Source organism: Ambystoma mexicanum, chromosome 1p (assembly GCF_040938575.1).
Source record: "Ambystoma mexicanum isolate Mex_15411 chromosome 1p, UKY_AmexF1_1, whole genome shotgun sequence".
NCBI classification, from domain to species: domain Eukaryota; kingdom Metazoa; phylum Chordata; class Amphibia; order Caudata; family Ambystomatidae; genus Ambystoma; species Ambystoma mexicanum.
Genome location: NC_090921.1, coordinates 557,198,326 through 557,210,413, shown reverse-complemented (window position 1 = coordinate 557,210,413; position 12,088 = coordinate 557,198,326). Strand labels below are relative to the sequence as shown.

General features: G+C 46.5%; 1 protein-coding gene across 1 annotated transcript in view; it reads left to right on the top strand.

Annotated features, from left to right (window-relative positions):
- REXO1 (RNA exonuclease 1 homolog) overlaps window positions 1-12,088 on the top strand; it is a 1,041,135-nt gene that overhangs the window by 289,333 nt on the left and 739,714 nt on the right. Inside the window, exon 4 of the mRNA XM_069649491.1 lies at window positions 10,209-10,458. Coding sequence (XP_069505592.1) covers window positions 10,209-10,458 — 250 coding nt within the window. The remainder of the gene's footprint in view (window positions 1-10,208; window positions 10,459-12,088) is intronic.

Here is a 12,088-nt window from a genome sequence, read left to right as displayed (position 1 = left end):
TTCCTTTTCAGGCTCCGCTGGGACTGACACTACCACTCTTCACGGTGTTGAGGAGAATAGTGGATGTTTTAAGCTGTCCCCTGAAGAATGTTTGCCCGAAAGGGGCTTTGAAGAACAGAAACATGTTGGGATTATGTTTTTTAATGGCACATTTAGGTTTTGTTGTATTTTTATGTGATATCGTTTGTGTCTTGGGTATGTGTAAAATGTGAGGTTTAAGTTTTCGATACTTTGGTTTTAGTGTTAGTTATCACACTGTGTGATAACTAACACTAGCTCGATCGATGACAGCAGCGATCCAGGAGGCATACAAGATGCAACGTAAGGATCCGCAGCGGGGCATACACGTGCATGCAGTAAGTGCCAAGGCAACCGCAGTCGTGTTCTAGCGCCACGTTCCCAGGCAGGTAATCAGCAGGGCGGAAACATGGGCCACCCCTTTGGCCTTTTGCAAACACTACTGCTTGGATGCCAATGCAGATGCAGCATTCGGCCAAGCGGTGATGTGTAATCTATTTGCCTAGAGGGTCAGGCTCCCCTCCAAAGGGCGTTGTCAGTTGTAAACGCCCATACAGGATGGAGGAAAGGGGACGTAGGAGTAAAGTGTTAACTCACCAGAGTGACTAACGTACTCCTAGGCCATAGTCCCCTTTCCTCCATATGTCCAACCATCCATCCCCCTATAATATGACCAGTAAGGTTGTTAAAGTGTAATACAGCAGATGCGTCAAAAGGGGACTGAGGTGTGCGCCACTAAATTTGAAGTGGAAATGCATTTTTCTGGTGGAAAAAAGGTTCCGTTCCCGTCCCTCGCGAGGGATGCCCATACAGGATGGAGGAAAGGGGACTATGGGCTAGGAGTAAGTTAGTCACTCCAGTGAGTAACACTTAATTTCTCCATAGGATAACATTGGGAACCAGCCACTTCATAGCTTAACAATTCTGCTGCCTTTTGCTCATTGAACCTCGGTAGTATAATCTGAAAGAACACAATTTATTTACCATTCTAGTTTTTTTTTGTAACACATTTTATTGCTTTTCATTTGTACAAAACACATTAGGACTCTAAGGGAGTCGATCAACATTAACTTTCAAGGTCATTGGATCTAAGAAACCATACACAATACTCACAATGTAATATTAGCAGCATCGCATCATTTAATTTGGTTAGTTTAATAGTTTATTGAGCATCCTTCCATTTCTGCCAGATTTTCCGGGCTTTCTCCGGACATCCTTTGGCTCTATATTGCTATGCATACATCTACATCTGTAACCCATTGCTCAACTTGGTGTTAGGCAGATCCCCACAGTTTCGCTATGTTCCTCTTAATCAAAGCAATAGTGGTTGAAATAAATATTTGTTCATACCGTGTCATTGCCCCTTCATCTACTCCCAAAACAGTAGTTTCGAATCTCTAGGGACTACATGTCCTAGGACTCTCGTGAGTTTATCACAGCACTGCTGCCATTACTGTCTGATGTGCGGGCAGTCGCACAGTATGTGGAAGAAGGTGCCCTCTTCGTGTTGGCAGCACAGGCAGTCTGAGTTTGCAATTTTACCCCAGCGATAGAGGGTCACTCTTGGGTAGTATATTCTATGCAATGTCTTTAGCTGAATAAGCCGGAGTCTAGATGATATGGCCGTTTGACAGGGGTACATCAGGATCGTGACCCAATCGTCTGATAGAATGATGCCCACGTTCCCTCTCAAATTTAGATTTCAGGTTTAGTAACTCAGGTGTAGCAAAGGAAGTTATAGCACCATACATAACAGGTAATTCTAGTGGCAGTACGCTCTAGGACTATATTCCTCTCCATGGGGACGCATGTTAGCTAGGTTTGGGAGGTGATGTTGTAATACATGCTGTAGTTGTGTATAATGACATCGTTCAGTATCAGAGAGCTTAAACCTAGCTACTAGATTTTCAAATGGCACCAGTTTACCTTCTGAAATTACGTCACCCACTCTCATTATCCCCACTGACACCCAACTCTGCCATCTAGGGAGTTTGCTTACCTCAGGGAGATTCCCATTTCCCCCATAAGGATTGTACTGGGGTAATTTTCATGTCCCAACCGATACATGTATGGGTCTCAGCCCAGATTAGTGTAGTCTGAGCTCACATTTTCTGGGGGATGGTGGGGGTAGAGTACTTATTTTTTGTTAGACATTTCAGTGGGGACGGTCCCGGGCTCATAGCTAACTCTGCTTTCACATGTGGTAGCGATGTGTCACCATGTAACGTGTCCACTACTGCCATCTGACTCTCCCAGTAGTAGGTCTGCAGGCGCGGCGACCCAATACTCCCCTCCCATATGGACCGCTGGAGTGTACGGAGCGCTATCTTTGGGTGACCACCTCCGCAGAGAAGCTTCCGTAGTATGCATTTGATCCTGTGAAACACACCCAATGGGATGTGTAGTGGAACGTTCTGTAGGATGTGTAAAATAAAAAAATTTAAAAAAAAAAAACTGGGTAGGGCCATCATTTTGAACAGTGCTGCTCTCCCCAAGAGGGTAAGTGGCAAGGAGATCCAATGGTGTACATCTCCCATGAATCTCTCCCCAATTGGGTGAAGGTTTTGACCATATATTCGTTTAAACCTTTTGTGATCTGTATACCTAAATATCAAGTGGCTTCTCTCAACGCGTTAAGGGCAGTTCTCCGGAATGACATCTCTCATCCCTTTATTAGGGAATAGTATAGACTTGGACCAATTCATCCTCAAACCACTGAAAGATCCATATTGTTCTAGAAGACATGTCACTATGGGACAAGAGGTGGCCGGGTCTTTTATATATATTAGCAGGTCATCTGCGTACAGGGAGACCTTGTCTTCCCATTCGGCTGTCCATCGTAAGCCACTCGATGTATGTGTGCCTATAAGTAATTTAGCTAGGGGCTCTATTGCTAGTGCAAAGAGCATTGCAGGCAGGGAACAACCCTGTCTCTTCCCCTTCCCCAGTTTGAAGGGCCTCGATGGCCAGCCATTTACCCTAGTGTCAGCTTCGGGGGAGTTGTAAAGGAGTTGTACCCAGCTCATGTATTGTTCGCCAAAACTCATTTGACGCAGTATTTCCCATAGTGCCTCCCAGTATATTGAATTGAAGGCCTTTTCAAAATCTATTGCCAGTAGCGCTATGGGGTCCTGGAGGGCATGCGTTCTTTCTATTGCCAGTTGCAGTCTGCATATATTCATGCGTGTGGTTCTGCGCGGCATAAAACCACATTAGTCAGGGTGTATTGGTGTTATGATTTGCTGCAATCGGTTGGCTAGTATTTTCGTTAGGATTTTCACTGTTTATGAGGGATATTGGTCTGTACGAGCTACATTTGTCTGGGGGGTTTATCAGCTTTGGCTATTAAAATTATAGTGGCTTTCCTAAGGTCAGCATGTAGCTGACCTTGTTCCTTCAAGTGCAAGTACATGTTTAGCAAGTGTGGGGCCACCTCATTCGCTCCTATCTTCTTCCAAATCTCAACCTGGAAGCCATTTGGTCCCAGGGTTTTCCCCGATTGGAGCTGCGACATAGCCGATACCAGCTCCTCCTCTGTAATGTTTTTTTTTAGTAGGGTTTTTTGTTCAGCACTCGGGGAGGGTAATCCTATCTAGTATTGAGGTGCCGATGGGAGTATTAGGATATCTGTACAGCTCAGAATGGTAGGTTGCGAAACCCTCTGCAATTTCTCGGTCAGTTAATAATGGATCCGCGTTATCTGGCTTAATTACTCTGACCTGGCTATGCCCCTTGTCTCTATGTTCTAGCCACGCCAACATTTTACCCGCTTTATCGCCTGTTTCATAGATTCTGGTCCTCATAGTTCCATGTGCTTGTTTGGTATTGTCTAAGGCTATGTTTTGTAGGGGTTTTTGGGCTAGTATAAGTGAAAGATGCATGTCCGGCCGGTCAGCTGCAAGATGGGACTCTTCCGTGTGTTTAACACTCATCTCAGCTTCCTCCATTGCTTTCCGATGTGTCTTTTGATGCACTGAAGTCCAGGAGAGGATCTCTCCTCGGAGTACCGGCTTGTATGCTTCCCACAGTACCCCAGGGCTCTCCACTGATCCAGTGTTTAGTTCAAAACATGATTTGGTAGCTGTTTGTATGTGTTCTATGAGGTCTGGGAAGCCTAGGTAGTAATTGTTGAGGCGCCCCGATGGGGGAGGCAGTGGCCTCGTTGTCGCAAGCTCCATCAGTAGGGGGGAGTGGTCTGATATACCTCTCAGGAGAAGCGTTGCTGAAGTTGCTTTGTGTATGTCTGTCGCTGGGAGAAAAAAAAGTAGTCCAGTCTCGATAGGGACGCATGGGCCCCAGAGAGGTATGAATATTCTCATGTGTCAGGATGTAGGTCTCGCCACACGTCCCTTAGTCCCAATGCAGTGGTGAAGGTATTGAGTTTGGTATGAATCCTAGGGTTTCTCCCTCTTAAGTGTGTGCGCTCCAACTCTACGTCCATAACTTCATTAAAGTCTTCCCCTAGGATCAGCATGCCTGACGTGTCGTTAGCAATTACTGGTGTAATATCGTTTATCAGTGCAGTCATCAGCGAAGGAGGTGAATATACCGCTATCAAGGCAAGGGTTCAGTTGCATAGCATTCCTGTAACATATGTAAATCTACTCCCCGTTTCCTGTGTCACATTGGAGAGGGTGAGTGGAAGCCTTTTTAGTAGTATGAGCATTCCTCGTGAGCCCATGGTGAAACAGTGTGTATCGCAGTGCAGTAATTTGTGTGCTTGAATGGGGTACTGGTTGTGCCTGCCAGGTGGGTCTCAGTGAGGAATATGTCTGATGAGTGTTTGTTCAGGAACTGTGTGACTAAGCGTCTTTTGATACTATTCCCTAGCCCGTTGACATTCCATGTCAGAAATGTCAGGGTTCTGACCTCGCTTTTAGGTGGAGCCATTATGTGAGGGGTGCATGCGGGTGATCGCTGCGTCATGTTTCATGGGTGGACAGTAACCTGTTGTGATATGTTGCATTGTTTGAGGTATGCATGTGAAGCGGTTTTTGGATCCGTGCCTGACAAAACAAGTACATTCAAACAAAAATAGGTTTTCTCACCTTCCTCCCCATACTCCACCCAACTTGAAGCTTCTGTTCCCCGAACAACAAGTGACAGCGGAGTCAAAAGAAAACCAAACCGCCAGCTGTCAAGAAGTTAAACCACTCTTCAATGAAATGTCTCAAACAGGCCCCAGAGTGGGCTCACTCCAGGGGAGGGCAGATGTGGGGGTGTTTATTCCCTCATCCGCCAAAGGCCGCTTAAATGTTGTCTGTTCATGGTTGCATAGTTGCGTGTCGTATATTCATCTCAGGTGCGGCTCTTTTCACCTAGTCAAGGGGCCAACAGTGTGTCTCGGTCTTCCACTCCTGTCCGCTGCCCCACACCTTCTCAAGGTGGCGGATCCCGGTCCTGCACCAGTGGTTGCATTGGTGATAGATTCTGTTCCGGTAGAGCCTGGGGGTTTCTGCTTCTATTGTTCTGCAGTGTTCTCCAGTCCTCCTCGATATGCTGCTCCGCCCACGTCTACACTTCTTTGGGGTCTGTGAAGTGGACTGTCGAACCCATATGGTATATTTTAAGTTGGGCTGGGAATAGTAGTCTAAATATCACCTTCAGGGTCTGCAACTGTCTCTTGAGCTGGCCGAACGACTGCCATGCCTTTTGCACCTCCCTTGTGTAGTCTGGGAAGAAAGCAATTTTGGACCCATTATATGTCAACATGCCTTTAGTGCGTGCTTTCTGGAGCAACACATCTCGTTCTATAATTCAGGAGTTTTGCAATCACGGAGCACGACGCCGGGCACCGGGCGTTCGGTTGGGATGCGGTGGGCCCTTTCTATCGAGAAAAACTTGGAGAACAAATTTGGTTCAAACATGTCGGTGAGCCATTGCTCCAGGGACAGTTCCATGCTCGGTCCCTCCACTTTTTCTGGCAGGCCCAGGATCCGAACATTATTTCGTCTCGACCTTTCTTCATCCTCTTCCACTCTTTCCTCCATCGTTTTGAGTCATGACGTCACGCCAGTCAGTTATTGTCGTAGCTCTCGTAGCCCATCTTCTGCCCTAGATCTACATTGTTCCGCCTCTCCAGTGCGGGACATTAGTTCTGCAGATCGTGCCGGAGGAGCGAGACATCCATGCTGATGCCGTTCATCTTCTGTTCCATGGAGACGCGTGAATCCGCGATGGCAGCCATAACGTCTTTGAAGGATAATGTGCTTTCTGCCTCAGCCATGGTGTCTGATTGGTCTTGTGCGTCTTGGAATTGTTTGACTGATGTTGTATACTGGTCGATCCTGCTCCGAGTAGGCTGCTTCTTGGTTTTAGCCTTTACCATGTTGTGCACCTTCAGTGCCTGTTTGGATTGTGAGAATCTGCCGGGATGCGATGGCTCATAGTCGCACGTTGCGGGTGGGGTGCAGATATCTGCAAGTGGCTCTCTGTTTTGGTATTCTAAACTCCAGTTATGGGGCGGGGGGGGGGGGGTTCACCCTCTTGGTGGCTGGTGCTCACTTTGTACCCATTGTGTGAGTATCTGGTCCCTTTCGGTTTAGCCCGTTCTAGGTGCCCAACAAGGCCAGAGTCCGTGTAAGTCGGGGAGAGGCCTCTTATCGTTCACCCTGTGACCTCACCCCGGGTATTCGCATTGGAATGAGCAGCTTTGGGCGCTATATCTTGTGTGTAAGCGTGGAGATGTTATTCACTGCCTGGAAGCTCTCAAACACTCCTTTGTTTCTGGTAGTCGGTATCCTAGTTCTCGCTGGGCAGAGAGCCCATCTCCGCCGGTCCTTCCCTTTATTGTAACAATGATACAGCGGGTGGGCCTATGTCTGACAGGTTGGGCGGTTGGGATTAACTGTCTGTCCTTCCTCTAGGCCACAACCTGTCTCTCTGTTGGTGTAAGTCGTATGGTTCCAACGCAGCGGAGGGACTATTGATTTGTATTGTTCAGTTAGGTTGACCAGCCATTTGTTTTCATTGCACTGCTACACCATCTTCTGATTGTGCGGTGTGGAGGCTCGCGGACACCGTGCTCTCCCCATGCCCTCCGCATGATCTAAGTTATAGCACCACACGGCAAAGCGCATATAGTACACTCCCCGATGTGGGCCTCGGATCAAATGATGCTGGTGTGCGGGGGCTGCAGGTTCCCCCCCTCCCCCAGCAGGGCCCCTTCAGGTGTCCTGGGGCCGTGTCACGACGGGGGAATCTTGCACACAGCCGGCTCACCCTGGTCCGTCCGTTCTCCCGCTTCAGTGCTCGTTCCTAGCAATGCCCTGCAAGTCCACTTAATGCTTCAGCCCGTTTGGCTGTTTGGCCAGCGTCCAGACAAGTGGGCTCCGGGCAGGGAAATCACTGTGTGAAGTGTCAGGTGCAGTGTCCCCCCTCACAAACACAACAGTTGGCGCCAAGCAGTCCGAATCGCCTTGGGTGGCATTTCCTCTGTCTTCGACAATCGCCCGACAGCTTGTGGTGCCGGTAGTTCCACTTGTTTGAAAACCCTGCCGCTTAGCGCTTCGGCTGTGGAGGTGGGTGGAACTGGTATTGGTCCACCCCAGGGACCGCCGCAAGCTCACTCTAAAGTGCGCGCGTGGCACATTCTATGTTCCGTTGGCTCCCTTAGATAGTTTCTCCCCTAGTTCGGGGTTACACAGCAGGACCGGCTCCTCACGCTCCCAGCCCACCCCGCAGCATACAGACAAGTTGTAGGCTCTGCAAGGATTTGCTGTCCTCTCCTCTCAGTGAAGTGCCAGGCAGAGCGGGCTATGGTCACTCCCAGGTCGTATTGCAGGCACATCTGCTAACTTTGTCTTGATGCCTTATAATTTCGCCCATGTAGTAGTTGTCGGTGAGGCCCCTGCAAGGTGCGAGAGCTATTTCCACTGGACAGTCGGCAGCCCTGTAGCCCGTTAAAGCACCTCAGTTCGATCGGCTTTCAATCCCATCCACCCAGATGTCACTCTGGTTCCTTTTACGATATATACCAGCATCTCTGTCGGGACTCTGCTTACAGGTTGCAATCCGTGGTCCTCTTTCCGCTTCTTCCTGTGTGTAGGTGGCACGGTCCACCCAGCGTTCACCGATTTCAGGCCGCGGCACACATACTGCGTCCAGGCGAGGCCTCTTCACCGCGTGGGATCACTGCACGATGGACACAGGGCGACCCGGCAGTCCTCTGCATCACAGCGCACTGAGGGGTCACCAGCTTCCTTCTGTTGAACGGAGACCGCACCTCGGCCGCCCCCTCTGCGGAGCCGTCTTGCGTTCAACACTGCAGGCTCATTTCATGCCTCGCGGCCATTTTGTCGTCTTCCTGTTGCGCCGCTGGTTGCTCTGATGGCTGGGATTCAGACTCGAGGCTGAGCATAGCGTTTTAAACTTCACCCATATTCACACCAGTTGTTCAGCTCTCATTAGGGTCGTTTTCAGGCAGTTTTACCACGAACAGCAGGCTGTTTAAACAGGATGTATGCAGCAGTTGCGGGAACCTCAGGGACTCACGTCCACATTGCTCAGCAGCTAGCCACACCACATAGTACCATTGTTGAATATCGTCCTTGAATCCATCATCAGCACAAATAACTTACCTGCTGCAGATATGTTCTAGGGGGAAGTATTGTGGTTCCTGTGACCTTTGGGCACCAGGACCCATTCTTTTTGGGTATTGGACTGCTCAAGTTGGGGAAATTCACTTGTGAATTGGTTCCATCTTTAATATATTCATTTACTTTATCATTAGAATACATTTTAAGAACCTACAGTGAATGCACATATGTTTATTTTGTATTGATGCAATAATATAACCTGCTAGCCTCATTTTTTAGTGTGTTTGTCTAGAATAAACATTTCTATTTTGAATTGAGTGCTTTACTATGTGGACCCATTGGGGTCCCCTGACCACACTTGCGCTCTTCCTAGAATAGCCTTGACTCCTCTCCATTGCTACATTGATTGGGTTTTGAATAATCTCTAGTTCCCCAGTTCACTGTAACTAAAGTGCCCCTCTGCAGTCAGTCCACCAGGCCAGATTCAAGAAATGCACCTTACCAAGTAAACTAGCTAACTCTTTGTTTCTTTTGCCACAGTTCAATAGGGCTGTCAAATAAGCAAATTACTATAAATAGATGAATTCTGCATTGCATATTTGCCTAGTTGTGCCTTGGCAGTGAAACATTTACTGACCACACCACCTGTACACGGGGTAAGGGAACCACCACCCAGATTATCTAGTTTCCTCCTAAACCAAGTGCCTGCTGTCCAGATGTTTTGAACTATGGCTCACATCAGCGGAAGCTATCATGGTAAATGGTGGGGGAACATGGGAGTTGTAGTCCATCACATCTGGAGAGCCAAAGGTTGCAGTCCCCTTCACTGAACAATATATGCACGCAGCAACTTTGAGCTTGGGGCATGCTGTCACAAAACACTGCTGTATTAGATACACATGTGCATATTAACAGCAAGGTCAAGCAGTATGTGATCTCTGCAGCTTATATGCTGTTTACCTTGTAGGCTGACTAGACCATTGGAGAGAGAAAGGTGTTTGGCCCTATGCAAGCATCTTGCATTCCTTATGACCCTAATCCTGGACTAAACAGTAGACTATAGAGGAATGCAAGATCTGTGATGATTAGTTTTAAGAATGTTAACTGTATTCTTTAATCTCCATGATGAATACTACCTTATGCTCCATTCAAAACAGTTTAAGCATTTAGTCGCATACTGAAACCAAAACATTATCTACATGTTTTGACATAATTATTGCTACATTAATTAAATATGTGCATGTGACCTCTCATACTCTGTATAAATGGTTATGAAAGTGGAGCTATTCTAAACAGTCTCTGGTCAAAGTATTCTGAAGACGCATTGGGGTGTGCTTTTTGAGGTGAGGGGGGTAATAAAGGCATCTGATTAGTCGTGCCCTTTACTTGGCTTGTTTTATCCTTATCCACAAATACTCTTGGGTGATTCGCGATTGGTAATGCGGATGGTAGTAAAATGCAAAGCATGTGAATAACTGATGTCTGGCTGCCCAACCATTTTCACAAATAAGAAACCTTGTTACATAATTCAGTAGTTGAGGGAAACTCTTGAAACTCAAATCTCACTAAACTGCAATGTAATTCACTGACATTATTGTATTTGAAATGGGGAGGTCCAAATTGGTTTTCAGAAATGTTTTCATTTAAATTCAGGCAGAAACTCCCAGCAAGCCAGTGATTCGTCCTTACCGTCGCCCAACAGCCCAAGAGGTCTGTTATCAGAGAATACGACAAGCACAGGAGCAGGCAGCACAGCTTGTGGCCCAGCTCAAAGCAGGAAAGCAGCAGGTGACTCTGTTAACAGTTCAAAAACCCCCACTAACTGTACCAGGCGAGAAGAAGAGAATCTCTCATGGACAAATTGGAACACCAGCCATAGCAACAAAAATCTCCCAGTCACCGGGTATGTTGAATCATCTTATTTTGAGATGTCCAGTAACCTGGGATGTTGATTTTGGTGTGAAGTTTAAATATACTTTTAAAAGTGAGATGTAATTAAATTTGCTAGGTTTTGAATGGACTTTAAGACTTAATTATGTAGTCTTAATGAGCAGACTTTTTCTGAATTCTCTTCAGCAACCATAGTTGTAGAAGACGATGAATTTTCAAGAATCTGCAACCAGTCCTTTTGGTGCAGCTGAAAGTCATGTCTTTACCTTCCATTACCTATGAAAAATGTTTGTCCTTTATTTTGGCCTGATTGATGTATTGCTTTACAGAGCACACATGTGCATCCTGGAATGTTTCTTGATGCTAGAAGGAAGGCGAACAAGAGTGAGCATAATTACAAATAGAAGAGCAGTGCATTTTAAAAAGCACAGCAGACAACCCTCTTTGTTAGACAGTGTCTCGAGAGCATGACATAATGCAAGATGGTGCAACTGTCAAAAGCCCAGTGATGCCCTTGAGGTCCTCAAACACCAACTCCATGTGGTCATGTCAGAACAAATGTATGTCCGGTGTCAACCCATGGATCCCTGGAAGAAATCAGATGGTGAGAGGAAAGGCTTGATGAAATGCTCAGGAAAGTACAAAAAGTCAGATCTTGACTTAAAGGTCCACATACAATTCAGTCCAGGGCATAGTGGCACAAAGGAATGAGGCAGCCATCATGAGAACAAAAGAGAATTGTGTGGAACCACAGTGTTGTCCAGACGCTCATACACTGCTCTCTCCATAGAGCTGCGATATCTATTCCGGGTATGCTACTGCATAAGCTATCCAAATGTAAAATGTAGTTATGAGTTCAAGACGTTTTGAATAATAAAATGAGATTTAATAACGGAAAAATAGAGGCAAACAGCATCCTCATCAAATTGGGCTCATTGGCCGATGCATTACGAGAAAAACCCCATTTTCAGGGCTGAGAACTAATCAATTCAAACATAAATAGCATGCACAAACATAGAGTGTACAAAGGAACATATAGTTTGCAGCCATTTTCAAAAGTCAGGAATATTAAAAAATCATGTCCATACATACCATAGCAGTTTTTTGGATATGGAAATAAAAAGGGAGTGAAAAAGACATAACATGCATATCAGGAAATGTTATGTACAGTCTAAGGAAAAGTCAGTCTAAATCATAACAAAAATAAACACAAAAAAAGAAATAATAAAATGAGCAGTACCTTAGCTTGGGGACCTTTGTCTATAAATGTAATTTATGTGCGTTAAATGCATGTAAATAAATGCATGTTTGTACTGAACGATCAGGATAACAAGGATTACCTTGATAGCTATTAGTGCGCTACACAAATGATGTAGGAATGGAAATCTATAAGAAATGCAGGTGAAAAAGTGTAAGGGAAGGCTTGCATTGTTCTCAGTTGCAAGTTAGATTTGAAATTCAACTGACCTGCTGGAAGCGGGTGCAAACGTTCTGCAGAGATGGCGAGTGTGCGTCATCTTGTTGTGTACTAGCGTTGTCCCGGTAACCGCAGGCGTCGTGATGTCACGTTGCCGGGGGAGTGGCAACGTCACTGGCGCCTCGCGTCCCCGACCTTCTGTGGGAACACAGAACCGGCCAGGAGA